The 27,632-nt window shown below is 37.7% G+C and overlaps 4 protein-coding genes and 1 long non-coding RNA gene across 10 annotated transcripts in view; 2 read left to right on the forward strand and 3 right to left on the reverse strand.

The window, feature by feature from the left end:
• LOC6502993 (unconventional myosin-XV) overlaps positions 1–7,756 on the reverse strand; it is a 34,021-nt gene extending 26,265 nt beyond the window's left edge. Inside the window, exon 1 of one of the 4 annotated variants that reach the window (XM_032453003.2) lies at positions 7,173–7,756. The gene's annotated coding sequence lies outside the window, so the exon portion shown is untranslated. Of the gene's footprint in view, positions 1–570; positions 966–7,011 lie in introns of those variants that run through there. The other 3 variants (XM_014905794.3, XM_014905795.3, XM_032453002.2) reach the window with 3 other exon arrangements.
• Positions 7,757–8,564: 808 nt separating this feature from the next.
• Positions 8,565–9,588, forward strand: LOC6503115 (40S ribosomal protein S10b). The gene is made up of 2 exons (XM_001963416.4): positions 8,565–8,713; positions 8,951–9,588. The coding sequence occupies exon 2, from the start codon at positions 8,952–8,954 to the stop codon at positions 9,432–9,434; it is 483 nt and encodes a 160-aa protein (XP_001963452.1). The 5' UTR covers positions 8,565–8,713; position 8,951; the 3' UTR covers positions 9,435–9,588.
• A 688-nt stretch (positions 9,589–10,276) lies between these two features.
• On the reverse strand, positions 10,277–11,832 carry LOC6502992 (sin3 histone deacetylase corepressor complex component SDS3). The gene is made up of 4 exons (XM_001963417.4): positions 11,606–11,832; positions 11,434–11,542; positions 10,652–11,375; positions 10,277–10,588 (listed from the first exon to the last, which is right to left on the reverse strand). Exons 1-4 carry the CDS (start codon positions 11,676–11,678, stop codon positions 10,502–10,504), a joined length of 993 nt encoding a protein of 330 aa, XP_001963453.1. The 5' UTR covers positions 11,679–11,832; the 3' UTR covers positions 10,277–10,501.
• A 451-nt stretch (positions 11,833–12,283) lies between these two features.
• On the reverse strand, positions 12,284–13,159 carry LOC123257508. Its single transcript, XR_006507599.1, has 3 exons — positions 12,982–13,159; positions 12,583–12,928; positions 12,284–12,519 (listed from the first exon to the last, which is right to left on the reverse strand). It is a non-coding gene; the product is annotated as an uncharacterized LOC123257508 (long non-coding RNA).
• A 3,319-nt stretch (positions 13,160–16,478) lies between these two features.
• On the forward strand, positions 16,479–22,073 carry LOC6503116 (heat shock protein beta-1). 3 transcript variants are annotated; one of them, XM_001963418.4, is made up of 5 exons: positions 16,479–17,037; positions 20,137–20,166; positions 21,207–21,288; positions 21,355–21,450; positions 21,517–22,073. In XM_001963418.4, exons 1-5 carry the CDS (start codon positions 16,859–16,861, stop codon positions 21,709–21,711), a joined length of 582 nt encoding a protein of 193 aa, XP_001963454.1. In that variant the 5' UTR covers positions 16,479–16,858; the 3' UTR covers positions 21,712–22,073. The 3 variants fall into 3 exon arrangements, with proteins under 3 accessions (XP_001963454.1, XP_014761307.1, XP_032308936.1); XM_014905821.3 differs by lacking the exon at positions 20,137–20,166 and having other exon boundaries at positions 16,480–17,037; XM_032453045.2 differs by lacking the exons at positions 16,479–17,037; positions 20,137–20,166 and adding an exon at positions 20,545–21,087.
• Positions 22,074–27,632: the final 5,559 nt, after the last annotated feature.

The raw sequence follows: 27,632 nt of genomic DNA on the forward strand, positions 1-27,632 counted from the left end.
AGACTTGGCAACAACAAAAACAAAGGGGGTTTGGCACAATTTTTAAGATTTTTTTTAAGAATATACAGGTTTAGGGAACTGTTTAGGAATTTTTTTGGATTTAAATTGCCAAATAACTAATAATAAAGAGGCTTTCATAAACAATTATTATTTCTTAGGAAAATAATAGATTAAAAGAAAATATTAATAAAAACACATATTCAAAGAAGACATATTGAAATTTATTCTGAAAAGTACTTTTTTTTATTATAAACCTTTTATTAACAGAATTCATACTTTAAATGTGTAATGAAATAAAAGCATTTAGTTATTATTTAGTTATTTAGCATTAGATATTTTTAACCCTAAACTTTAAATAAATAAAACATTAATTACTTGTATTTTATTTCAAGATTCAAAGTAAAGATGAAAAGTAAGCAATTTTACTTCATTTTTGTTTCAAAAAAGTTTTCAAGTTTTCAGATAAAAATTACTTTATAAATTATAGGTATATTAATTTATAAAGAAAGCAATCTTTTAATTTCTAAGCCACAAAACAAAAATTAAAACAAATAAAAGACAAGTTCTCACCAGAAATCTAAGAAAGTCACCAAGTTCGTTGCCTAAGTCTTTTGAATTTTCATCACAATTTTTATATTTTATTTATCTCTTTTTTTATCCAAAAATAGGATTTTAAAAAAGGTAAAGAAATATTCTAGAATTTCCCCTCTACTCATTAACATTTTAACATTTTTCTATGGGAAATATCCGAAAACTCCAACAGTTCCCATGACGACCAAAAACCGAAAAATCTTTGAATTTTGATTCGATTATTTTTGTTCGATTTCTAAAAATGATTTGTTATCAACAGTGACTCAAAATAGAAAAACACCCAAAGACAGACACACTCACACACACACAGTAACACACACGCGTAGCAGACCGCACCTGCTTAAATGCTTAAATGTTAAGTTATTCATAAAGTCAGGTGTTGGCTTGGAAAAAAAAGAGATTTGAGAGAAAAATGTGCTTCATTGTCTGGCAGAGCTAGTTTCTAGTTTCGAGTTGAAACATTCTTGGCATAGCTGGAATTTTTGGCCCTAAAAAGTGGCCACTGAGCAGAGGGGTGCAGCTCAGTGGCAGCCACAAAGTGAAACTCAATGCCGACACACGCACCACCGAATGCGAACTTTAATTAAATTGTTTATTGTTTTTTTTTTTATTTTTATTTTGTTTTATTTTCATTTTCTAATAAATGATTTTTCCTTTTTCTTTTTTTAAATAATAATTTCAGTTTGATGAACTAGTGGATAGTGGCAACTTGCAACTGCAACTTTGGATCGCAATTAATTGGAATTTATTTTTTGGTTCACTTTCGAGTTGCGTTTCTGTTGGCCACTTAACACATTCGCCGCAATTATGCATTATTTATTATTTGTTGGCAGATGTTTGGAATAATTTGGAAGAGTTTATGGCTTTTCGATATGCAATTTGGCTTTCGTTTTTCGTTTTTCGGCTGCGTGTGTTTAGATTCCAAAATGATGATAAGTTAGTGGAAGAAACATGGCCAAGGCCATAATTAATACGTCTCTGAAAAAGCGAATTTTTTATTTTTAATGCAATATTCAATGCAATTCAGGTAGAAAATTAAGATTATCTTAGCAGACATTCCAGGCAAGAGCTGACGCTGACTGACAGCTTGACTTATTGGCTAAGAGCTTTTTGGCCAGAAACAGTTGGCCCGTCTGGGCTGGGGCGGTGACTAGCCATATGTATTATGGCCTGCAGTAAGCGGCTTAATGGCCCTGCTGCCTCAGCTGCCTCACACACTGCCTTTTTTTCAACTTTTTTTTCGGGTTGGACAAATAGAAAATTGATGTAGAAAGAAGAAATATTTAGCAAGAAGTCCAAGTCGCAGTCAGAGCACGATTTCACTAGCCAGAGTCAGAGTCAGAGTCAGTCAGAGTCAGAGGCAGAGCCAAAATGGCGACACACACACTCCGAAGAGAGTAAGCCAAAAGGCCAATAAACCTTTGGAGAAAAAAAATATAAAAAATAAAAAAAAAGCGCGCCATGTTGCCAGGTTCGGTGCTCATCGATCACCAACACATTCGCACAAATGCGCGGCACAGATACGGCTCAGAGAGACACTAACAGATACGGATACTCCGCTTCCAAAACAACAACAACAACAACAAAAGGGAAATCTGCACAACAACAACTGCACAACTGAAACAAAGACAACAATTGAAAGTGGCTCAGAGGCAGGGGCAGTGCAGTTAACATAAGTATTCTAGCGATCGATCGAGGGTGTCACTTTGGGGCTTGTTTCGGTGCTTCGGAGGAGTGCCACTTTGTTGTTTCTGCAATGCGTAGTGTCATGCCACACCCGCAACAGGCCAGCAACAGGCCCGCAACATGGCCAACATGCAACATAGCAACTATATTTTTTTAATTATTAAAAACCCAAAAGGAAATGGGCGCCCACTGCTCTTGAGAGTTGAAGATTTTTTAGGAAAACAGCTGCGTTTCTTGAGGGCGTTGTGGAATGTGGGCCTTGGCTAAGACTTTTGGCCAAAAAGGTAGGGCCTTTAAGGGAGCAAACTATGCTAGATAGACTCTACTATCTCTATTATTGTCTCATCTCTCATTCATTCTCTTAAACTTTCTCAAAAAAAAACACTTTCCAGCTCAATTTTTAGCACAATTTTGAAAACAATTTATTTAAAACCCCCCATTATCGAATTTATTAAATCAAAACACCTCGGCTGACAGACTGAGTGAGTTCGCAGGCCCAATGAACTTCGGATGCCACCAATTATCGCATCATCCACATCGATTATAACTTAATAACAACGTGTAGGTAGGCTTTCGATCAAAAAACGAAATCTCGCTTCCCCAAAAAAATAAAATAAATAACAAAACAGCAAAAAAAAATGAATTAATAATCAAAGAAAACAAAAAGAAGTAAATTAAAAAATTTCACTCAATGGTTGGGGGTTTCGTGGCGCGGTTTTCTTCTTCTGTGAGTCGCCAGCGACTGTGACTATTTTGTTTAAATAAAGTAAAAGTCAATTAACATCTTTGTCGCATTAGCATGAGTGTGAGTGATTGTTTGGGCCATGTTAGCACGGCCCGGCCCGTTGGTATTGGTGTTTGGCTTGCCTTGCCTTTTGTTATGCATTTTTTAGCATTGGCGGCACTGTCGGCTCTGTCGGCTTGGGGGCTCTGGGGGCTCTTTCTCTCCTCAGCGTCGCCAGCATGAAAATGAGCTCGAAAGCGAATAGTAGGAAAAAAATTATGGATACTCCAAGTGGCATAAAAACAATAAAATATGTACATACAAGCCTCGGAAATAGCTTCGGAAATAACAAATACTCTGGGATTGAGCCTTAAAAATTGAGATTTAATTAAGAAGAAGTACTAAAGTAGTAGAGTACTTTAGGATTAATAAAATTAAGATTACATTAACTTAAAGAAGGAGTAAAAAAAAGAGATTTAGATATAAAGAAATATACATACATAGATATTAAAAAATAAATATAGATAGAGATATTAGGTATGAAATATTATTAGATATTAGAGATTTAATAGATATATATATAGATATTAAGAATATAATAAAAAAACGATTAATTATTTAAAGAAACAGCAATTTTAAGGCAAGAAAGTAGTTTTTTTTTCCTTAAGAATTTAATTTTTTCTATTTCCAATTGACTTATTTTATTGAAGACTGAATCTTATTAGACTCCCCAGGGGAACTTACACTCTCAGTTATGATTTGAATTTGAGCCAAAAATATTTTAAAGAAAGTTCATCAGTCTATTCTTTTATAGTTTTTCTTTGAAAATTTTAACAATCTTTCATATATCTTTCTTTCTTCATAAGAAATATGATTTTAGGGACAGAATATCAGCCTTATAAGCAAAGAAATTATTATTTTTTGTCTTTTGACAAAATAAGATTTAAGCTAACTAAGTTCTCTGAAGTTCCTAAAAACACAAACTCCTTTATTTTATCAAAAATATTTTAAAAAAATCGGTCAAACTTCATTATATATTTTCTTTATTATATGTTTCTTTTTTCTAATTTTCATTTTTCTTAAATTTTGTAAAGTAACATAAATAAATATAAAGTAACATCAAATCCATAAAATAATCTAGGATTTTTTCAATTTAATTAGAATTACAATTTTGTATTTAATTATTTACCTTTTCTAGGAAATAAAGACCTTTTTTATAAATCAAAAATATTAAGAAGCCTACCCAAACTATCTTTTATAAAATTTCTTTTAGAACTATTTCTTAAAAATTTATCTCTGCTTCCGAGGCAGAATAAACATTCTTAAATATTCCCCCAAAAAATCATAATAAAGCCACAGTGTCACTGTCAGAGTATGAAAAGTCGGGCCGCGATAAGAAAACACGGCGTGTAGCAAGGCAAAACAAAAGACTTAGGCAGCGAACTCGAACGCAAGAATGTCTTGAGAGAGTGAGAGCGGGAGAGAGAGAGGGAGGGAGAGGCTAACTAAGCCGGGAAAGAGCAGGGAAGAAAAAGGGGCTAGGGGACAGGGCGTTGTTGTACGGAAGTGGCACGCACACACACACACACACACTCTAACACACACACATATAGATAAAGAGCTGTATAGAAAAACCATTCGGAGCTGGCCAAGTGGCCGCTGCGGCATTCTTCGATGGCCGGAACCAGTTTTCTTTTGCGCCACCACCAATTTTGTGTTGTTGTTGTTTTATAGCTTTGGCTTTAGTTGCTTTTTCGTCGATTCTTTATATATATATATATATATACGACGAGTATATTTCTGCTTTCATCATTTTTTCATTTTTTTTTTTCTGGCTTTTTGCACGCCTAACTGTATTGCCATCGTATACCGTTGTTGGCAGCAAATAGCCGAGTAGCTTCGAGCCGAGTCGCGTTGCTCTGCGTTCTTGGCATGATTTTGGCCAAAAACCAATGGCCAAAAGCCATCAGTCCAATTGGAATCCCTACAGGGGGGGGGGATAAGGGGGGGAGGTGGCAGGTTGGCCAGTGCCAGTGCCAGTGCCAGTACCAGTGGCCACTGCCATTCGGAGAACCGTTAGGACGACGGGGCTTATGCAACAAATGCAGTCGCTATACCGTTACACAAATTGAAATCGATCGCATTCGGTGGAAGAGAACAGGTCCCATCTCAGCCACTCAGTCACTCCGCCACTCAGCCACTCTGCCACTCCGCCACATCTTGGCCCGAGAGGCAGCCTATGGATGCACGTGCAACATTCCCCGTTTAAGCCCAGTTAGCTGCAGCTCATGGCCAGGGATGAGCTCATGGCCAGCGCCAAACTGAAAAAAAACCGAAAGGCAATCAGCACTCTTTCTATAATTAGCCATGATGGGGGCGAATTGGTAATTGCTGAATGGTAATGGAAATGGTAGGGGGAGTGGTGGCTGGGAGTGGGGGAGGCACTGACTGATCGACTGATTAATTGCCTTTTGGCTTTGAGATTTTATGATATATTTTTATTTTAATAAATATGTAAAGATTCTCATTGAAAGAAGGTCTGTGTTTTATAACATTTTAGGAAAAAGGTTTAACTTCTCAGCTAAAAAAGTATCTAACTATAAGTATCTATTTCAGCTACTGCATTTGTATTATTGTATCTTTTATTTAATTTTTTAATCTCTCTTTTTTTTCATGCTAGTCATACTAGTCATAAAAACTAGTCATATTTAGTAGCCATATTCTAGTCATTTAAAATATATAAAAAATGTGTTTCCTTCTTTTTAAATTATGCAAATATTTGGGGGAGAGAGTGGAATACTAAGAATTCTCATTTATGGATATTTGTGAATTTAAAAAAAGACTAAACTGAAGTCTTAATAGACTTGTCTAAATATTTTTACAAAATTTAATAGAATTTTTAACTCTTTTAAAGTAAAGTTAATAGAAGTCTTATTTTCTTTATTCATATTCAATATTTTAAACCATTTTCATATTTTAATGCTTAATATATTCAATATAATCATCAAAATAACAAAATTAACATGTTGTTAGAGGTTTAATGATGTTTTAGTATTTATTTTATTATATTAAATACGTATAGTTATACAGTTATATTTTATATGATTTATTATTGTATCATAACTATACAATAAGTTTTGTGGAAGTAACATTTTCTAGTATTCTAAATCTTTTGAAATAATGGCTATTGTTATTCCATTTAAAGTATAAATTGCATAAATATTTTCTCTACAAAAGTTTGTTTAGCATTTTCCAATAAATATTATAAGTGATCCTTTTCTACTAATTTCTATATTCATTAAAAGTTTAAGTTTCTTTGAGCTCTTTTTTAAAACATAAATAACAAAAACCTATAAAAAAGTAATTACATAAAAGTAATTTTTAAACATTATAAGGCTGTGATACTTAAAGTAAGGGGTTAAAAAAAAAACTCATATTATAAATTAATTTAAAGACTAGAGCAACATAAAAATAGATGACTTCCAATGAGAATAATCTCTAAAATATAGGAACTATTAGGAATAATTTAAGTAAAAAACAGTCAACTATTATTTTCAAACTCTCAAATGTATCTTTTAGTCACTTTTCTAACTTATCTTCTCTAACTGAGTTTAGTATTTCCCTAAAAAAAAGTCTAAAAACTCATAAATACTCAAATTAAGCTCCCAAATACCGTCCATACCCCTAAAAATTCCTCTGGAAGTCCGCTCTCCGCACCACCTGATGCCTCGCCCCCACCTCCCCCCAAACTTGTTCAATAAAAAGAGTATCTTTTTTTTTATCGACCTGACCAATCCTAGTTCTAATGTCACTGTCGGTTGTTGCTTTTATTGGCTTTGTTGTTGTTGGTACTGGTGTTGTTGTTGTTGGTGCTGCTGTTGGCCGTGATTCTGTTTCGGAATCTGATTTGAATTCCAAGAGAGAGCCAGCCACCGAAAGGTTATATCTACATACTATATACTCCGACTATATCGGGCCTCTCTCTCTCTCTCTCTCCGGTCATTACTTACTTGCTGTTGCTGTTGTTGTTGGCTTGCGTTTCAGTTAACAGTTCTGCTGCCGGCGTTGACGTCTCGGCCGGCTTCGCAGCTAGCGTTACGTATCAAGTGTGTGTGTTAGTGTGTGTGTTTTTTTTTTTATTTTTTTTTATATATATTTTCTTTTTCTTTACTTTTTTTTTTAGATCTTTCTTCGGTGCTTCTTCTTGTGGCTTCTTTCCGCTTCTCTTTCTCCGTGACTCTTCCTCTTCTCAACTGCTTTCAACGTCACTTCGTCACTAAGAACATTAGAAGAAAGGCGAGAAGAACTCGGATTGGATTTCATTCGTGTCTTCTGCCCGAGCTTAGAATTTCGCTTAGTTTTGATTATTATTTCTCTCTTTATTTTGTGTTTTTGTTTTGTTGCAGGTTTTTTTTTTTGTTTTCTTTTATTATTAATTACTTTTTAGAACAAAATAATTGCACGGCACTTGACGAGTAACAAAAAAAAAACTCTATTTTTGACTGCTTCTGTGGCTTTGTGGCTTGTGGCTTCAGTTGTGTGTTTCAACTTTTAAGTGTGGGAATGGGTAATTGTGTCTTTTTTCCTTTTTTTTTTTTGTATGTTTTTCGCAATCCGTGGCACGCCGCGCACCAAAAAAAATGCACAACAAACTTCTCCGGCAGTCGAGCAGCGTTTGAAATTCCATTCGGAAACTCGGGTACAACGGTTCACGCTGATCACTTGTTGCATGGCCCAGAGAGAGCGAGAGAGCGGCTCCAAAACCTGAGCTGAGAAAAACAGGTTTCTCCAATAGGCGGGTTCATTTTTGTAATTTCCAGGTGTGCCGGTGTGACCATTATTTTATTGTTAAACAAAATTCTTCAAGCAGCACCTAGTTTAAATAATTAAATAGTGCCATTCATTTTTTAATTCATTAAAAATCAAGTTTAACGTATTTTCTAAGAAAACTTCTATTTTGTCCTATATCACTGCTTGCATTTAATAAATCGAATAAGATATCGATTTCACAAGCCCGAGCTAAGCAGTGTATTAACCGTTTTAACTGCTTTGTTTAGCGCGCTTATTTGAATCTTTCTAAAGGGAATTTTTCATACTTCTGTAATATAAATAAAAATTACGTATAAGTTTTTTGAATTTAACAATCACAAGAAAATAATACATATTTCAATATTACTCACTAATTTTATGAAAACTCAAGCTATAAAGTATCAAATGCAGCTCGAACGTTAATAGATTAAAATCGTATAATGAATTAACGCTCTTTGGTTTGTTTAAGTATTTGATAACGAGACTTCTAAAGGGTGACTGATTTTTAATATATTAAAAATTAAATAATTAAAAAATTTAAAGTTTAAGTGCTGCCATATCTCTTTAAACTTGGGTATGAAGATTTTTTCATTCAACCAGATTAGTCACACTTTAGAAGTAAAATTCAAAATGCACAACATACAGTTGCTGCACCGTATTTTAATCGTATAGAATTTTACAAATATTATATTTTTCATGGCAACTTATTTCATGAATTGTTATTAAAAGCTACAAACCCTCCCAATTTTACGGTTCAAACGGTCACTCTGAACCGGTAAACAAAATACGCGACTATCGATATATCGATATGATCAAATCAACCCTGGTGCGTGGTTAAGAAGAAGAGCGCTGTCAGATTTCTTTTCCTTTCTTTCCGGTCCTCCGCCAAGTTCAAGACGCAAAGTACGTGAAATAATCCATTAAAAGTGGCGAAATCCGATTTTGTGATAAGTTAAACAAATTGAAATCGCAATCCCCGGCCATTACTGCAGCTGTTGCAGCTAGTGTTTTGTGAATTGTGCTTTCGGATCGGCCCAGAGGGACATCTGAAAAGGAGTCTCCGGCCAAACAACAACAATCATAACAAAGTCAACTAATACCAACCCCTCTTTTTTTTGTCTATTTTTTTTATCTGTGCAGCATGTTTATGCCAAAGGCCCATCGCGTAGCCATCTACGAGTACCTCTTCAAGGAGGGCGTCATCGTCGCCAAGAAGGACTTCCACGCCCAGAAGCACCCCGAGCTGGAGTCCATTCCCAACTTGCACGTCATCAAGGCTCTGCAGTCGCTGCACTCCCGCGGCCTCGTCAAGGAGCAGTTCGCCTGGCGCCACTACTACTGGTACCTCACCAACGAGGGCATTGAGGAGCTCCGCAGCTACCTCCACCTGCCCCCCGAGATCGTGCCCTCGACCCTGAAGCGCCCGGCTCGCTCCGAGACTGTGCGTCCGCGCCCAGCTGCCGGCGGACCCCGCGGCCCTGGCGACGCCTCCAAGACCGGCGAGGACCGTTCGGCCTACAGACGCGCCCCCGGCGGCAGCGGTGTTGACAAGAAGGGTGATGTTGGACCCGGTGCCGGTGAGGTTGAGTTCCGCGGAGGATTCGGACGCGGCTCCCGCAACTAAGCTGCGATTCAAACTTTTTTTTAATGTATAAATTAAACAAAAAAGATATGTTGCTCTGAAGAACGCACTCGCTCGAGGAGAAGAAGCTCTTCGGAGGCAGAAGAAGCGTGTGTATGTTTTATGACAAAGAATTATAAAGCAGACGCAAGTGAAACCCAGTTGTTGTTACTGTTGTTGTTGTTGGCTCTTTGGCGGAAGAAAGGGCGGGAGAATCTGGAGAGCGTTCTTTGGAGTCAGTGACTGGCATGGACTGGCTTGGCTTGGTTCCAGTGCTAGGATAGTTGGCCAAACCGGTATCTGGAGGAACTGGAACTCGCTCTTGCCACATCAGTGATGTTTGTAGCTTCTGGTTGCAGAAGAATTGCTTGAATTCTTCAATGTAGACTCTTCTTTGGAAAGTTTTTATTTTAGAAACTTATTCTTAAAAGCTTGTAAGGCAGGTAGAATGGAAGAAAATACTTCTTCCGATAGATTTTTAAACCAAACTGGTTCTGAAACTAAAGAATCGTGGTTAGAACAGAAGACTAGAAGAATTAGAAGAATTCCAGAGACCCACAAGCAGTCTTTTAAGCCAGAACTCCTTCAGATTCATGAGCAGATCCCTAGGAACTTTAATTTGTTATTTAAATTTAATAAAAAGGAGCTTAAAAACAGTGATAGTTTTTAGTTTTCAACAAAAAAAGAGCATTAGAATCTTAATCTTTAAAAAACTGCAATCTTTCTCCACAGATACTCCGGAAGAAGAGCTTCTAACTAACACATTCCAGTCTTAATCCTACCCAGAAACAGCAACAGCTAATTAAGTTAACAAATTTAAAATTCTTGAATAAAAAGACTCTTGCTTCTAAAAAATGACACTTGTTTTATTTACAATTTTAGCTTTTAAATAGATTTAATTTTGTACTTAACCTAGTTTCTGTGCACACTGCTAACTGCTATAGTTACGAAGATACATGCTCGGACCGGGAACGGGACCGGGCCCGGGACGGGGGCTGGGGCCACGGCCGGGGGGGAATAAAAAAAAGTGCCCTACGACGTCGTGGGTTCGCGGGCCGGTGGACCGGAAACTATCGCCGCTTTATCGATATTTTTCCCTTGGCGAGATGCGACATGTTGATCTTGACCTTGCTCTCGTTCGTCCGCTTCACCCACACCTGAAATGCCACAGAAGATAAGGAATCATGGAGAGAATCGTAAAGAAGAGATTGGGAACCTACCACATCGTTGCCAATCGCTGTAATGGTGGCAGCGAACTTGCTCATGTCCTTGCCCTCCACGTAGACCTGCTGGCCCCGACAGAACCACCGTCGCTCGTACAGCAGCTTGTTGTCCTCGATCCTCGTCTCCACATAGCCGCCACTGCTGACGGGGGACTCGGGCAGGAGGCCGTGCACCTGCTGTTGTTGCTGCTGCTGCTGGCTCTGGGCGTACGAACTGAGGCCGTTCTGGAGGGCGCTGGGTGCCAGCGGCTTGCCGCGCTGGATCACCTTGAGATCGGACTCGATTTCCTTGTCGTCCAGCTGGTAGACGAGGAGCTGCCCTGTGGCGGGCTTCCGTCGCTTCTCAATCACCGGGAGCGGCTCGTTGGGTCGCCTCCTCAGCTTCCGGGTGACCGTCGTCTTGATTTCCATCGAATCGTTGGTCAGTTCGAGGCTGTAGCGCTCGTTCTCGATCTGTCGCTTGCGGTCCTCAAAGTCCGATATCAGGTTGTCCTTGAGGTCCATCATTTTCTCGTCGTACTCCTTCTGGGCGGCCTTCTTCTCCAGAATGTAGTCCCTCTCGACGCACTCCCTCATGTACTCCTTGTAGATCTCGTTCAGTCTCCGCCGCTCCTTCAGTTGGATATCCAGCTTTTTCAGCCGTTTCACGTACTCTGGGTGGACCAGCTGGTTGAGCTCGTCCATCTGCTTCTGTAGGTTGAGTAGCTTGTGCTGGTACATCCTACGGATGAAGGTGATAAGGAAATAGATTCAAAGACTACCCTTCCCCGCACACTCACTGCTCCTTTAGTTCACTATTGCTGCCCATGCTGTTGGTGGTCGTGGTGCCGTTGGTGCCGCCGTAGCGCTGCGCACTACGGAACTCTGTTTCACTGGCGTCGTCCGTATCTGCAAGATTGGAATCAGTTGTTTCGAGTTTCGACTCTCCACCATGGACGCCATTGCACTCACCCTCCTCGCTCCGCTCGTCCCCAATTGACTCGTCATCGTAGTCGCCAGTGTATAGGTTGTAATAGGCAGACATTACTTTTGTTGACTTAATGCCCAGGTGTCCAATTGTTTAGCTCCAAGAAAATTTGTTTTTATTTTTCTGATTCAATTCCGAGGAATACACACGCACACATTTAATAGTCGTGTGACCGTACTTCGCGTGATATAGGGTTGCCAAGCAACCAAACATATCGATAAGTGTTGTTAGCAGTACTATTATTTTAAATCTTTGAGTTTCAAATATTTGCAACCACCTTAACGGTTATGTCAACCGTAAAATGTTTTTGGCTTATTTATATTATAATAATAATCTATCTAAGTCTTTCTAATCCAAGTCTTTCTAATTCAAGTCTTTCTTTTTTTCAATTCTTTGTGCGATTGTCCAAGTCTACCAATTTTATTTAAAAGCTTCATCAAAAATTGCAGATTAAGTTGAACTCTATTTTTTATATATTTAAGAATTGTTAAAATCGTACTATTTTAGCCTATAAATAATGGCAATTAAAATCTAGACAATTTAGACTGTATCCTATATATCTGCCAAATAACTTATAGAAGGAAATCCCCATAATTTATTCTTGAAAATACAAAGCGAAAACAAGCTCATGATCTATTTATTATTATTTTTGTTTATTTTGAACTATTTTTGCATATTTTAAAAGTCATGACTACTAATTAGAGAAAAATCCGGAAATTTGACTCTTTCAAGATTCATATTTTAAAATCTTAAAGGTAAAACAAAGTCTATGAAGAATCATTAGAAATGATGACTAATATTGGTCTAAAAAGTGATTTCTTTGTAGGTTTTGTAATCAAAATATTTGTGAAAATATTCTTCGTGGGCGCCTGAACAAACAATTAACGCTGTCGCTTGTCTAAAGAATTTATAAGATTTAGAATTTTTCAACCAAATTAATGTACTCTATACATATATGTACCCTAAGTGCTGAGTGTCTGTATGTATCGTGCACTTTCGCCCGAGTCCAAACACTTTCTTTCTTGGCTGTCACATATTTGAATGCTGTCGTCAAGCAAGTCGGTCGACTTGTACACCGACGAGAGCATATATAGTTGAGTATATATGTGGGTATATACGCCTCCCACGCAGGAGGAGATCGCTATTTGCCGCTGCCATTTGCCCCAACTGAAAAATTCTCATCATCAGCCAAAAATTCCATGCTAAATCATCGCGAGCAAATTTTGATTGATTTCTGACTTGGCCAGGGTCTGGGAGGAAGGGAGACGACTGGCTGGGTGTTGGGTGGGCGTGCGGGATTGCTGAGACTTGGATGGGGAATGAGATGACATACTATTGGATGACTAGAGCAATTATATACTATATCCTTGGGGTCTGTTTTGCGTTCACCGCTGTCCGTCGCACTTGAATATGTATTCCGGTGACGTGGGGAAAATTTGTTTTCGGTCCCCTCCCTCCCAGCACCGATCTCTTCCGATCTCATCCGATCTAGAGCTTTGCCCGAAATTTGTTTTTTCTAGATTTTCTCGAAATTTACAGATGCGGTGAAATGATTTTTTTTTTTGACTCTATAGGATGTGTCATCCAAGCAAACGTATTTAGATTTATGCATTTTTGTAATAATAATAATTCTTAATTTGTTTTTTGTTCTAGGGCCCAGCCTCCATTACGGAATGGTGGGGATACTCAATATGTTATTTTTAGGGTTACAGGTTAGGGTGATAAAAATTGGTGAGCTTTAAGGGGAGGACGTCTATTTAGGGGAGGAGTTTTTCAAAGTTATGGTGTAATGTACGGCGGGGGATGGACCTTCGATAGATAGTTGTAATATATGGATGGGGATGGACCTACCATAGAGAGTCTTAGGGGATCCCCCCATCCCCATAGGGATGGACCTCCCATAGATAGTTGGAAAGATAGGTCCATCCCCATCCATATATCATATCTATATAATTAATAGTGTTGAGATTCAAGAGAAAATATTCGCATTTTTAGAAACCAAAAGAGTTATTGTTTTTGTGACATATTTCAGATGCTTAATTCAAAAATGTAATATAATAGAGAATAGGATCTCTAAGTTAGGAACCTTATAAACTCAGAACCTAAGAGGATATTAATTCTAAATATTAAAACCCTGTTTTTAGAGGAATCTCTATCTCTAGATTCTAGATTCTTCAATTTCAACTGCACATAATTCAGAACAACATAGTATCCCCAAATCCATTGTCTGCAGAAGAATGTCTGGATGGATCTGTGCTGTTGATTCGGCAGCTTAGCCAGTGATTCTGTCGCCCCCAAGGTCGCCAATTTGGTCGGGTTTATTGTTTGGACATTATTTGGGGGCATTAGCAGCGTCCATGTGGGCGCTGCCAAAAGCAAAACACCTCAGCCGCAACGGCTCGCCGATGATTGTCATTTTATTTTCGTAATTCATGATTAAATCTATTATTATTTGTATAGCTCGGTGGCGGTTGATGCTGCTACTGCCCCCAATGGAATTTAAAATCGGGACCAGTGCACGACTGTCAATGCTCCCATTGGAGAGGAATTCTCTGGCATATCAAAGTAATTAAGGATTTTTTCCATTAACATTAAATTAAATTTAATGTTAGTCATCAGTAGATATATTTTTGGGATATTACTGGAAGTTTCTGTTAAAAAATACATGGCTTTTTTTTTAAATATTGAGTTTAGATAAGCTTTAGATTAAGACTAGGTTCTATTAGTTGTTCTAATACCATAACTATTGACAAGTTTTTATAATATATTTTTTTAAACATGTTATTAGAAGTTTCGGTCAAAATACTATTTTTTAATCCAGTATTTTTCAGATTATAATATAGAAACAGTGAAGTTCTAAGACAAAAAACACTACATTTAGTACAATATCATATATACTACAATAATATTTTTAGAAAAACACTATTTTCCTATAGCTGGCACACATTTCTGAATAGTATATAGTATACCTTTTATTTACAATTCTAAATTTTATTTAGAATAAAATGCAAGCATTTGCGCATTTGTTTGGCCAGCCCTGAGCTCGAATAATGAAATACAAATTGGCTGTCATATAAAAGCTCTCACTGTACTCAATAAAAATGTTTACTTAATTACAGTGGCATTCGGTGCAGCCGGCTGTGAATGGAATCATTTGCATTCGCCATTCGCCATTCGCCGGGGAGAACTCCGTAAAAGGACATCCTAAGCTCGGCTCCGGGACCCGAATCCCAGCCAGTCGGGCTGAGTCACCTCGTTTATTTTTTCGCATTTGTTTACAAACAAACTGGCGGGGTGTGGGGGTCGTCGTGGGACGACCGCAGCACGAACGATTATGGGACGCCAACGTTCCGCCCACTGAGGCTAATTTGTGGACCCATCGACACTGGCGGCGTTACAAATCATCTCTCGTTCGCGCTACAATCCCAAAAACGGTGGAAAGCGTTGATCTCGAACCGGTTCAAATTTTTTACCCTGCCACCTTCCACAATCACTTTTTTAATTCCACCCACCCGATTTCAGCACTGCACACGTCAGCAAAACCCCATCTTGGGGTGTTTTGGCGAAATGGACTTGGAGTCGATGACGCTTTGGAGCTAGATGCAGTTCCTGGAAGCTGCAGTTGCACATCCAAAGCTATGTCACCTCCGAGTCGGGACTGGAGTTCTCCCGCCCACACTAATAAAATAATATATAATTTGAAAGCATTGTATTTTTATTTAATTGAATGAATGGAAAATTTAAATATGTATATTTTATGATATGCCTTTAATCTTGAAATATATTAATTTAGAATCTTAAACTCAAAAAACTAATTGAAAAACTATATAAAATTCAGTTTTAAAGAAAGTACATAAACTATAGGCTCAAAAGTGTATACACTATTACACAATGTCCGAAAGTGGCCAGTGTGTACATATGTACATAAAAGTCAATATGCAATTACAATAACCAAATGTTGACGCATCAGTTCCATTTGTGAATGAGCGTAGAAACCCATGACGCACCAGTGGGTGGTGAATGAAATGGTTCTGAGCCATTCATGATATCAAAGATGTCCTAAAAAACTATATTTTGATTAACAAACAACATTATGCACAAACATAACCAATAACTTAGCAAGCCCCATTTCAGAGAGTAGGGTATTGCCGGAAAGAGAGTAAGAGAGGGCTGGGAGTGTGCGTGTTTGGTTGCCAGTGCTCTCTCTTTCCACCGGTGCACAGTGGTACCATTTTTCGATAAATAGGCGACTTAAAATAAATAAATAATTTTAAGTTTTAATTTATATGAGAGGTTCAAGATAATTGGGAATTTAAAAATTTTTAAATTGGGACTAAGTATATAAAACTAAAATTTTTCTTGTTTTTTATTTTTTTGTTGCATGTAAACTACAAATTTTATGACGATTTTATTATATTATTATGATTATTTATTTTGTGCATTAATGAAACTAAAATTCAAATTTAAATTAAAATTAAATACAATAATATTTTAAGCTTTAATATATAGATATATAGTGTTACACAGATTATAATGTATATATAACGTTTCTAAGTAAGTTTATATACAAGGTTCCAAGTTAGAAAACATCTTTAGTTTCTCTTATACTATCATTTAGATATGGTATTATTAAAATAACTCATTTATGAGATTAGACAATCGTTAGATAAATATATATTACAATCATTAAAAAACTTAAGAAAAATAATAGTAAAATTATACACTGGCGTAGAAAAATTCTGGTGTTTGAGATCACTTGTATTAAAAAGCATTAAATTAAAATGAAAAGATTAATGTATCCGATTGGTAGCAACCACTGTGCGGCTCTCTCCGCCGCCACAGAGCTGTTGCGGCCGAACCGCTGTATAAAAGCGTCCACTCCCAGAGAAGAGAAGAAACAGAAACCAGAAACGCGGCAAACAGTGCGAACCAACGTCTTGAGGCGCAGATACATTTAGAAGATACATTGTACTCCCCAGTTTTTTTTGTTGTTTTTTGGTTGCTTCGACGATTAGCAAGTGAACGACGACGAAGTGAACGGCTCGAAAGCGCGTCGAGCAGAACAAAAAAGAGAATAGAACGTACCAAGTGTGTGCTTCGAAAGCAGCCAGCCAGCCAGGCCATCCAATCCATCCATCCAACCACCACCGAATAGCGCCGCCACCAGTGCCACCACTGCCTGCTTAAGTAGCTCAGTATCCCGAGTAGCAACTACCAAAAAAATCACAGATACAATAATGGCCGAGGCTAACAAGAGGAATATCCCCATCAAGCTGGGCGACTTCAGCGTCATCGACACGGAGTTCAGCAACATCCGCGAACGCTTCGACTCCGAGATGCGCAAAATGGAGGAGGAGATGGCCAAGTTCCGCCACGAGCTGATGAACCGCGAAGCCAACTTCTTCGAGTCCACCAGGTATGTAAAGTCTATCATCGCTATTGGACTTCGGTTGCCAACAGAAGCCGCCTCATCATCGTCTGGGGGAGATTAGGTTTTCTTCGTATTTCTGCCCGTTGGACTGCCCGTGGGTAGTCCGTGTTGGATCATCTCATAATTCTTTCGCGGCTGTGGTTAAATATAGAGGCGTAGCACACACACACACCCCATGCTGATGGCCTGGAGGAGGAGCAGACACCAGATACAAACACACACGGGCATTGGGCGCCCTAGATACTTTTTTGCTTTCTGGGAGGATGAGTCACTGGTTCTAATTTCTCCTCCGTCTGGCTGTCTCCGACCAAGAAACACATGTATCTTCTTACTCTTCCCCCGGTGTCCGACACCCTCACCTCCGATTTCCCATTTCCTCCTCCCATCCGACCCATCTTTATGCAACCGTTATATGGGGCATAACGGAATTTTTCCGAACGCCAGCACTACATAGATCTTGAGGGGGATCTTCGCCCGCCTCGCTCACCTGTGCCGCCGTTGTCGGTATTCGGTGGGGGTTTATGGTCCAAATATTTGCTCGATAAACAGACAATGTTCCGAATACACGGCACAAATTACGTCGTCTCAGTCGGCGCTGGCTCTGGCTCTGGTGCTGGCGCTGGCGTAGCTGTCGCGGTTGCGCTCCTCGTCGCGCCTCTCAATCAACTTGGCAGCGGGTGCCACTTGGCGGTGGCGGTGTCGATGGCGATGGCGTTGCGTGGGCGCCAGTGGTGGGGGTAGCTCCGCCGCTCCACTCGAGGCTGTGCCAACGGTGCTGTGGTTACTGTTTTGACGACCTCGGCCTATGACATAATCGAACCGATTTCATCTCAGATTTGTTGACTTTACTTTTGGAGTTATAACCTATGAGGGAATACCTCATAGGAATTTAAGCCCTTAATGGCTCCACTTTAAAGGTATTCTTGTTGCCCCTGGTTGCAACTGACTTGGCATGGCCACAACACAAAACTTTTCCCCACCATTTCGAGGCCAACAAAAGCCCATGTCCTGCTCCTGCTCCTGCTCCTGCCCCCTGCTACGGCCATGACAAAGTTCCTATTCCATCAGCCCCATTTCACTTCTCTATATTGGCAAAGTTCGGATTTCCAGCTAAAAGTTTGCAGCAGAAGGGAAATTAACCCAAATTGCTGGCTACCAGAGGCACCTATGTACCTGCTTAGTAGAGGTGGAGGTGCCTCTGGCAAGCCCAGGCATTTATTGATGCGTAGCGTCCTCCCCGCACCTCCCACCTGGCGACCTTTGACATCCGCGGCTATGGCGTGTCCGCCGATTAATGCGCCTCGGACTGAATGAGTCAGAGGGCCAAAGTATTGCCAATAAACCTTAATACTACGTATTTGAAGACTCTTTTATTGGCGGACAAAGAAACAAACGATTACTCCTTATCGCATATTATTTTAGATCAGATATCGGATCTTTTCTAAAAAGTTGCATCACTAGAGAATACTAGGAATATTTTTGTTGTTATGTACACACTGTTCATACACGTACATATGTATTTGCATATTTTTCTTAATTTCTGTTTGCATTCCTTGTTTTCCCAAAATGTCATGTGACTCGAGGCGACAGTTGGCATCTTAATTTAATATTTTTCTTGCAACTATTAGGCGCATTTATCATAGGTATCAGATTTATTCAGATTTAATCCAATACCCAGATACAGACATCTGTTTCTGAGCAGATCCGGTGCAAGAGCACTGTATATTGGCAATATGATCGATCTGGCGGATTTATAGCCTCGCTGATTGGCCTTGCGCGTGGGTGGGAGATGCTGAGTGTGTCTACATACATATGTGTAGTTTAAACAAACAAGTGCGCTGAACAAATATCTATTTATCATGCAAATAGCGATTGGGGGCGCACTATGGTGTGCGAAAAGCTTTCTCACACCGACCCCAACACATGCAAATTCACAGAGTCCAAAGTGGATGATGAGATACACGCGGGCACGATTTACTGGCCAGGCCAGGCCGGGACGGGCCGAGCCATTTATTTGGTTACGCTGCGCCGGCGGGATGCTGATAATTATAATGAGCAAGCCGAAGATGATATCATTGACAGTTTTTAGATTTCTGATCAGCGATCGTGAATGCATGGATTTGTGCATTACCGGAAAAGATCTATCTATCTCTTGGATGCGATAGCTGATCATAGCCAAGTGACATGTCATCACTAATACTAGTAATCGATAATTGATTTCAACTTCTGTCAAATACATATATCTTTATATATATGTATATAACGGGGCTAACAAACAAAAGAGCCAACATTTTGTGTTTGTGCTTGTTCTCGTTTCTATATTTCGTGTTTATTTTCGTTTTGTTCTTCGGTTTCCTTGGTTTGGCTTTTCAATAACGAAAAAATATGCATGACATCATCGTCATCAGATGCCAGAGAGATATAGTCACACACATACATGTGTACACACTGGCGGCGATATGTGCCAAAAGGGGGCGAGCGGGCGGTCGGTAGAAGAGACAGGAACTAAACACCAAAAGAGAGTGAGAGATAGCCAGGGAGCGCGAGTGGGGAAGTGGGAGTGGGGCGAGCAGGTTCTTGGCTCTTATTGTGTCCGGCCTTGTCTCTATTTTCCGCCAAAACGGTCTCTCTCTCTTTCTCTGGCCGGGCTAACGGTTATTGAAATAAGTCATTAGCGTGGCCAGTGGCCGGTGTGGGTATTGATTTTCGACTCCAACCTCGCCGATCGACGCCCTCGCAACTCCCACTGCAGAACGCAAGGTCGACGCCACGCGAGCTCACTCACACACACACACACAAAGCTACACACGTGCTCTACAGTGGCTCTCTTTCGGGGGGGAACAGGTGCACACTAGTAGCTGCTAATCTATTCGGGAATTTGGGCACTCTGATACCCTTTACCCCTGTAGTAATGCCTATGCTCTGTAAGATACCTTTATTACCTTATTTAATAAATAACTTTTCCCTCTATTTCTCTCTATTCTCTTCCCTGCTGCTTGGATTACGATAATCAACCGCAATTATTTCAAAACTTTAATAATCTTCTCTCCTATCTAAAAAAAAAAAATAAATCAAAAATAAAAGCTCTACTAAAAAAACAACAACAACAACCAGGTACAAAAACTAAAATGTATACCAACTAAAATGTTCTTATTTTTTGGTTTGTACTTCCGCACCAATTATAATTTCCCTTTTATGATTTCTGTTCCCAAAAGTATATTTTCGTTTTGTTGTATCTAATTATGAGTTGTGTTACTGTAGTGTTGAGTAGTTTTGTAACTATCGTATCATATTTTAAAGATCCCTACTAAAAAGGATAACCAATCTATTCGAAACTCATTTGAAAAACAAAGCATATTGCACACTTATTAGAATTTTAAGATCAATTTCCAGGGAAATATGTCTGAAAACACAAATTCTTCCATAGAATAGAAATATTAATTGGAAATATAATAGAAACTTCAATCCAATACCTATAGTTTATAATTTAAATCCTTTTGAAACAAAGAAAACATAAAAACGTGTGTATTCTAGGAGGAAACTATTATATTTAGATCTAAAGACACAAACTATAAATATATACACTGATTTTACTTGAATGGGGTTTGTTCAAAGATCTAGGAAACATGACAGGAACCCAGTATTTTTGGGGCGAGGGCTAAGTTCCTTGGCAACCACCCTTGGTCTTCCGTAAGAGGGAAATGATGTTTTATGGGGAATGAATTTATAAATAGATCTCATGTTTCGGTGTGTCAACTGGCAGCAGACTGGCAGCTGCTTCCCCTTAGAGCCGTAAACACCGCTCCGAAACGGATGTCGAGTGTCTATTTTTAAGTGCAATCCCGGGACGGGACTCCACAAGCACGCACCACGGCTCCTCCTCATGCGCACTTTAGTCGAGCTCGTCTTCGGGATCGGTCGCATCCTAGAGAACCTTAGAGAAATGGAGGCTTTTACACGCACTTTGCAAAAAACGTTTCGCAGCACTAGGACCACGACCAGCACTACCACCACTACCAATTCGTCCACCACTAGGTGATCCCACTATCCTCCCATTGTGTATAACAGTTTTTGATTTTGAGTCACTTTTGATATGATTTTAAGTCTCTTTTTTTTCGTATAACCTTTAACCTGTGACCTTGATATCCTTACAGCTCAACGACAAATTCGGCCCTGCCATCGCGAATCCCCAAGCAACAGAACTACGTCTCCGACATCAGCTCCCCCTTGATCCAGGTTGGTGCTATCTCAGTCCAACTTTTGGTTGAATCTACTGACCTACTAACTTTTCTCTTCCCGCAGGATGAGGGCGACAACAAGGTCCTGAAACTGCGCTTCGATGTCAGCCAATACGCCCCCGAGGAGATTGTTGTGAAGACCGTCGATCAGAAGCTGCTGGTAAGATCCGAAATCCCCCAATGCTCCAATTTCTTGCTAACTGAATGTCCTTTCCTGAATCTCTAGGTGCACGCCAAGCACGAGGAGAAGTCGGACACAAAGAGCGTCTACAGGGAGTACAACCGGGAGTTCCTGCTGCCCAAGGGCGTCAATCCCGAGTCGATTCGCTCGTCCCTCAGCAAGGACGGTGTCCTGACCGTCGATGCGCCATTGCCAGCCCTCACCGCCGGCGAAACACTGATTCCCATTGCCCACAAGTAGAGGACCGGAGACAGAGACGGAGGCCAAGGCCAAGGCCGAGACCGAGGCTTGGGCGACCACAAAAAACAGATTACCTACATCATACATACATATTGGACTATCCTATCTAAATGATTAATTAATTATTTTTTTTTTTGGTTCTGAATTATGAAGCTAAACTATGTTACTGACTTACTACTCATAATTAACTTAAATGTAATTCAAGTTATTATTAAATTTGATTAATTTAATTCATATTTATAATTTTACATTAAACGTAATCAATTTTGTCGTAGTTGTCCCCGCATTGGTTTCCTTTCCTTCAAAAATTCAATTCAAAAATAAACCATTATTTTCGATCCAGTCTAAAGGATCCTAAAGTACCGATCCTGGGCTCCTGTTCGTATGATTTCTTCACTCAAATTATAAGAAATGTGTGTCTTGAACGTGAATTTTAATAAAAACAATTTTTTGAATTACGGATAAAGGATGAGTTCTTTTTGAGGAGTATCTAACATCTATGCAGATTCTAATTTCTGGAATCTAGAAGTTGTCAACATTGTGATACCATCGGAAGATCTCTATGACTCTTGGGATCTCTAATCCTCTCAATTGGAAGTAATATTGTAGGGGAACTATTGGAGAATACGTTCTTAATGATATTGACATATGATGGGGTTGTTGATATATGATGATATATCTTGATATATGTTATGAGGAATAACTCTTGAGTAGAATTCTCCAAGTTAAATGATTTTGAAAACAAATTAAATAAAATGGAAAGGATGAGTTCTTTTTAAGGAATATCTAAGGCATTTATTAACATTAGACATATATTTGGAGATATTTATGGAGATTTTATGGAGAATCTACGTAGGTTTCTAGAAGGTTTCGAGATTATGATATCACAGAAAGATTTCTATGACTCTTGGGATCTAAAATCTTCTCAATTGGAAGTAATATTGTAGGGGAACTATTGGAGAATCTATCGTCTTATTATTGGTTCTTTATGGTATGATGTATGATGGACTTGCATTTCTTGAGCTGTTCAACTTTCTCCAATTTAAATGATATTAAGAAAAATTTAATAAAATACAATGGATGATATCATAGAGAGATCTTCACGACTCTTAGGATCTCTAATATTCTCTATCTGAATAAATATTGTAAGGAAACTATAGAAGAATCATATAAAAAAACCTCTTGACGAGGTAAAGTACCGGTGACGAACCTGCATGCGAAACCCAAAATATCTGATATCAATTTTAGTGACGATAATATGCTATATAGGTGTACAAAATTGCATATAAAAAATATTCTTGTTCGGCACGTGACTGATTTGTTTTTTGTTTTTCTTGCACGTGCCGAACAAGAATATTTTTTATATGCAATTTTGTACACCTATATAGCATATTATCGTCACTAAAATTGATATCAGATATTTTGGGTTTCGCATGCAGGTTCGTCACCGGTACTTTACCTCGTCAAGAGGTTTTTTTATATGATATCAGTTGTTTTTTTGTATATATTGATCTTCAATTATTTAAAACAGAACGCATAATATATAGAATATATATATATGGAAGTAACCTCTGGACAGGCGATTCACACAGTTAGCAATACTTTAATTGTAAGGATAAACATCAAAACTCTTTTTTTTTTTAACTCTATAGATTTTGAAATTCAAGAAGGTGGAAAATTTAAAAACCTTTCCAAAGACGTAAAGAATTTTTCGATAGCTTCAGTGGCTCTGAAGTTATACGTATTTTTAATTTACAAAGGTTTTGGAATTTGGTTAGTTTAAAAATTTTAATTAAAAATTTGCCCAAAAATGTATTTAAGATCCAACATTTTTTCGTAGTTGTGGGAAACCAATTTTTTTTAACAAATTAACAGATGAGAGGCCTATCCTTATGAGAGTTCCACTATATAATAAATTATAAAAAAAAAACAAAAAAGGAAAGCTAACTTCAAGCGGAGCCGAAGTTGAAATACCCTTGCAGTTAAGCAGAAGCTTATATTATTATTATATATATCGGATCCTATATAGTTGTCCGATCCTTATGAGAATTTCACCATCAACAAAATTTCTAATAAAAATATTGGAAACACCCCAAGCATCTTTAAAAATAGAAAGGTTGTGCCATTTCCGATCGTTCAGTTATATGGCAGGTATAGGATATAGTTGGCCGATTCTTATGAACATAGGATTAGATTGCCCAAAACGGAAACCATAAAAAGTCCCATCATTCTAGCTTCAAAAACAACAAAGTTAAGCCAATTATCCTAATAAAATTTTGCAAATCGGATAAGATTGCCCAAAATGCAATCTGTACTAAGTTCCTTCCTTCTAACTTATAACAAAAAAAAAATTTATGGCATATCCGATCAATCATATAATAAACATGTATTATATCTAAAAAAAATGCGCAAAGATAAAAAATTAAAAAAAAATGGAAATTACGTTTTTCCAGTTTTTCTAGTTAAACCAATTGTTGAATGTAACAATTTATTTTGGGTGTGCGATATAAAATAATAAATATTAGAAAAGTATTGGCGGAGTTGGTTTGCCTGGTTTTTTTTTTAGCTTTTAATCCATGATTTGGCCCAAAACGGTGGTGGCTGCATTTATTTATATGCATTAGGGGCAGTAGGGGCAGTAGGGGCATATGCAAGCGTTCTACTCATAAAATTTTGCATTCTTCTCATTAAGACATGAGACACTGAAACATACAGCAGAATTACATCAAAATTTCCCATCAAGCAAAAAAGTTCGAGATTAGCCGAGTGGAGAGTTTCTAATACGGGAGGGCCTGAGTTCTAATCCTAGTTGAGTCAATGTTTACGTTTTACTTTTTAAGCCCTTTTTTATTTGGATTTTATTTTTGAAATATTTGAAAATATCTTATGTACAAACTTTCATAAGGATGGGCCGACTATATCCTATAGCTATCATAGAACGATCCGAATTGGCATAACTTTGGTGTTTTTTAAGTTAGAAAGATGGGACTTGGCACAGATTCCATTTTGGGCAAAATAATCTTATTGGCCAAATTTCATAGGGATCGGCCAACTATATCCAATAGCCGCCATATAACTGAACGATCGGAAATGGCACAACTGCAAGGATATATCAACTTCGGCTTCGCCCGAAGTTAGCTTTCTTTTCTTGTTTTTCTTTGGGACCTCAAGATTGGACCTCAAGTTATTCAAGAAATTAGATTTTTACAGCTTTTTCAAAAAGTTGTAGAACAATAATTGCTCATATCATATGAGTCATATGACATTAACAAAAATCTCCAATTTTATTCAGTATTGCAAAGAAAAAAATATAGACAAACAAACCCACTGGCTTAATTTTAAAAAAACTGTAAAAATCGAATTTCTTGAATAACTTCTGAAAGAAATGTCGGACCGGGTCGGTTGAAGTACCAATCTTCTGAGTCTTCTCATTAAGACATGAGACACTGAAACACAAAGTAGAATTACATCAAAAGTTGCCATTAAGCAACAAAGTTCGAGGATAGCTGAGTGGAGAGCGTCGTGGTTCCTAACACGGAGGGCCTGGGTTCGAGTCCGACTTGAGTCAATGTTTACGTTTTACTTTTTTAAGCCCTTTTTTATTTGGATTTTATTTTTAAATAAATTATCTAAAATCTGAAAAGATATACTCCATATTTTTTAGGGTATAGACCAAATATATGCAGACTCCAAAAAGCAAAGTTGCCAATCAAATACACACACATGTATAAGTAAATGCAAGCTTCACAGGAGGCTGCACAAAATGGGTAGCTGCACTTACAGGACTATATCTTGAGTTAACGGATTTTGCCAGATATGAGCGATATGTCAAAAGTTGCGTCATCTCAAAAGCTATCTACACGTGCAAAAAAAAAAAAGGGTCAGTCGACTAAATTTTGAAAAATAATTTTTTTTCTTAAAAAAAAAGTTTATTTTCAGTGTATTTTTTTTTGTGTACTATATAGACGTTTGGTCCCAAAGAAAGTGAAATAGATATTTAAAAACCCCTTTCAACGGTGTAAAGCTCTTTTTAATATCTTTCTTAATTATAAAGTTATGCATTTTTTCATTAACAAAGTTTTTTTAATTTTTTGACGTAAGCTTAAGGTATTTCAAAAAGTTGTAGAACAATAGTTGCTCATATGATAGTAACAAACATTTTCCAATTTTTTTCAGGATTTTTAAGATAAAAATAGTGCAAACAGACAAACCGACAAACAGACAACTGGCTTCATTTTGAAGAAGAAGAAAAAATCGAATTTTTCGAATAACTTCTGAAAGAAATGTCGGATCGGGTCGATTGAAGTACCAATCGACGCGTATTTAGCTCTAGAATGCGAATATATAAAAATATTCTATCTGCGGGCTAAAATGTGTCCACCAGCCTCATTTTAGTGATAAAAATTTTTTTTACTTTCACCCTAATTTCTCCCAAACCAAATAACTTTTGGAATATGTTTTGACAAAAATTATCTAATTGAAACAATACCTTTCGATTGGTATATCATTCATTTAGATCGGTTGCCTACAGAAAATTTTTAATTCTTCGGCTATATATAGAGTTTCCTCGCGCACGCCTAGGCCTGCAGGTCGTCACCTCGTGGACTTCCGTCCACAGTGATCCCTCGTCTTATTATAAGGTTTTCACCTGGCATTTCTTCATAAGAAATCACAATCCGATGAGTTTAATTTCACTCTTTAGCTGTTCTACTTGAAAATATTAACTAAAATACAATGGACCGTAGGATTATAAATGAATCACTGTGGACGGAAGTCCACGAGGTGACGACCTGCATGCCTAGGCGTGCGCGAGGAAACTCTATATATAGCCGAAGAATTAAAAATTTTCTGTAGGCAACCGATCTAAATGAATGATATACCAATCGAAAGGTATTGTTTCAATTAGATAATTTTTGTCGAAACATATTCCACAAGTTATTTGGTTTGGGAGAAATTAGGGTGTGAGTAAAAAAATTTTTTATCACTAAAGTGGGGCTGGTGGACACATTTTAGTCCCCAGATAGAAGAATTTTATATATTCGCATTCTAGAGCTAAATACGCGTCGATTGGTACCACAATCGACCCGATCCGACATTTCATTCAGAAGTTATTCGCAAAATTCGATTTTTTCTTCTTCTTCAAAATGAAGCCAGTTGTCGGTTTGTCGGTTTGTCTGTTTGCACTATTTTTATCTTAAAAATCCTGAAAAAAATTGGAAAATGTTTGTTACTATCATATGAGCAACTATTGTTCTACAACTTTTTGAAATACCTTAAGCTTAATGGGTTATATACAGTTAGAATTTTCAAAAAATCGATTTTTTTTTTTTTTGCATTTTCTTAAAGAATATATATTTCTCTGTTGTGAAAAAAATTTTTATGAAGATTCGAGAAATATTTCCCAAGTTACAGACAAAACTAGAAAAAATTTTTAACTCAATGTAAACTGTTTGTGAAACTTTAAAATCGTTTTTCTCAAAACTATGTTTCTCAAATCGGTGAACACGATTTCTCGAAAACCACTGAACCGATTTAGCTCTTATTTTCACACAAAATTAATAACTACTTTTTGCTGTCTTTAATCGAAGATCTTTTAAATAAAATTAAAATTATAATTTAAATCAACATTTGAAGTCGATTTTTTTTTCCATAAAAGTGAACTTTTTTTTTTTGGAAGCTGCCATTTTGTCAAAAAGTGATATTTTTTTAATTCCTTCCATTAAGGACTACATTTTTTAATATACTAAAATCATCTTTTTGAATTTTTGATTTCCGATGATTCTGCAAATAGTTATTATGTTCACCGCGAGACACTTTTTTTTCGAAGACCATTGGGAGATAAGCTGCAGAGGCCAAAGGAAATAATATTTTTACAGATATAATATACTTTTTTAAACTTTAAAATATGTAAAATAATATAG

The sequence above is a fragment of the Drosophila ananassae genome, chromosome XL (assembly GCF_017639315.1).
Source record: "Drosophila ananassae strain 14024-0371.13 chromosome XL, ASM1763931v2, whole genome shotgun sequence".
Lineage (NCBI taxonomy): Eukaryota > Metazoa > Arthropoda > Insecta > Diptera > Drosophilidae > Drosophila > Drosophila ananassae.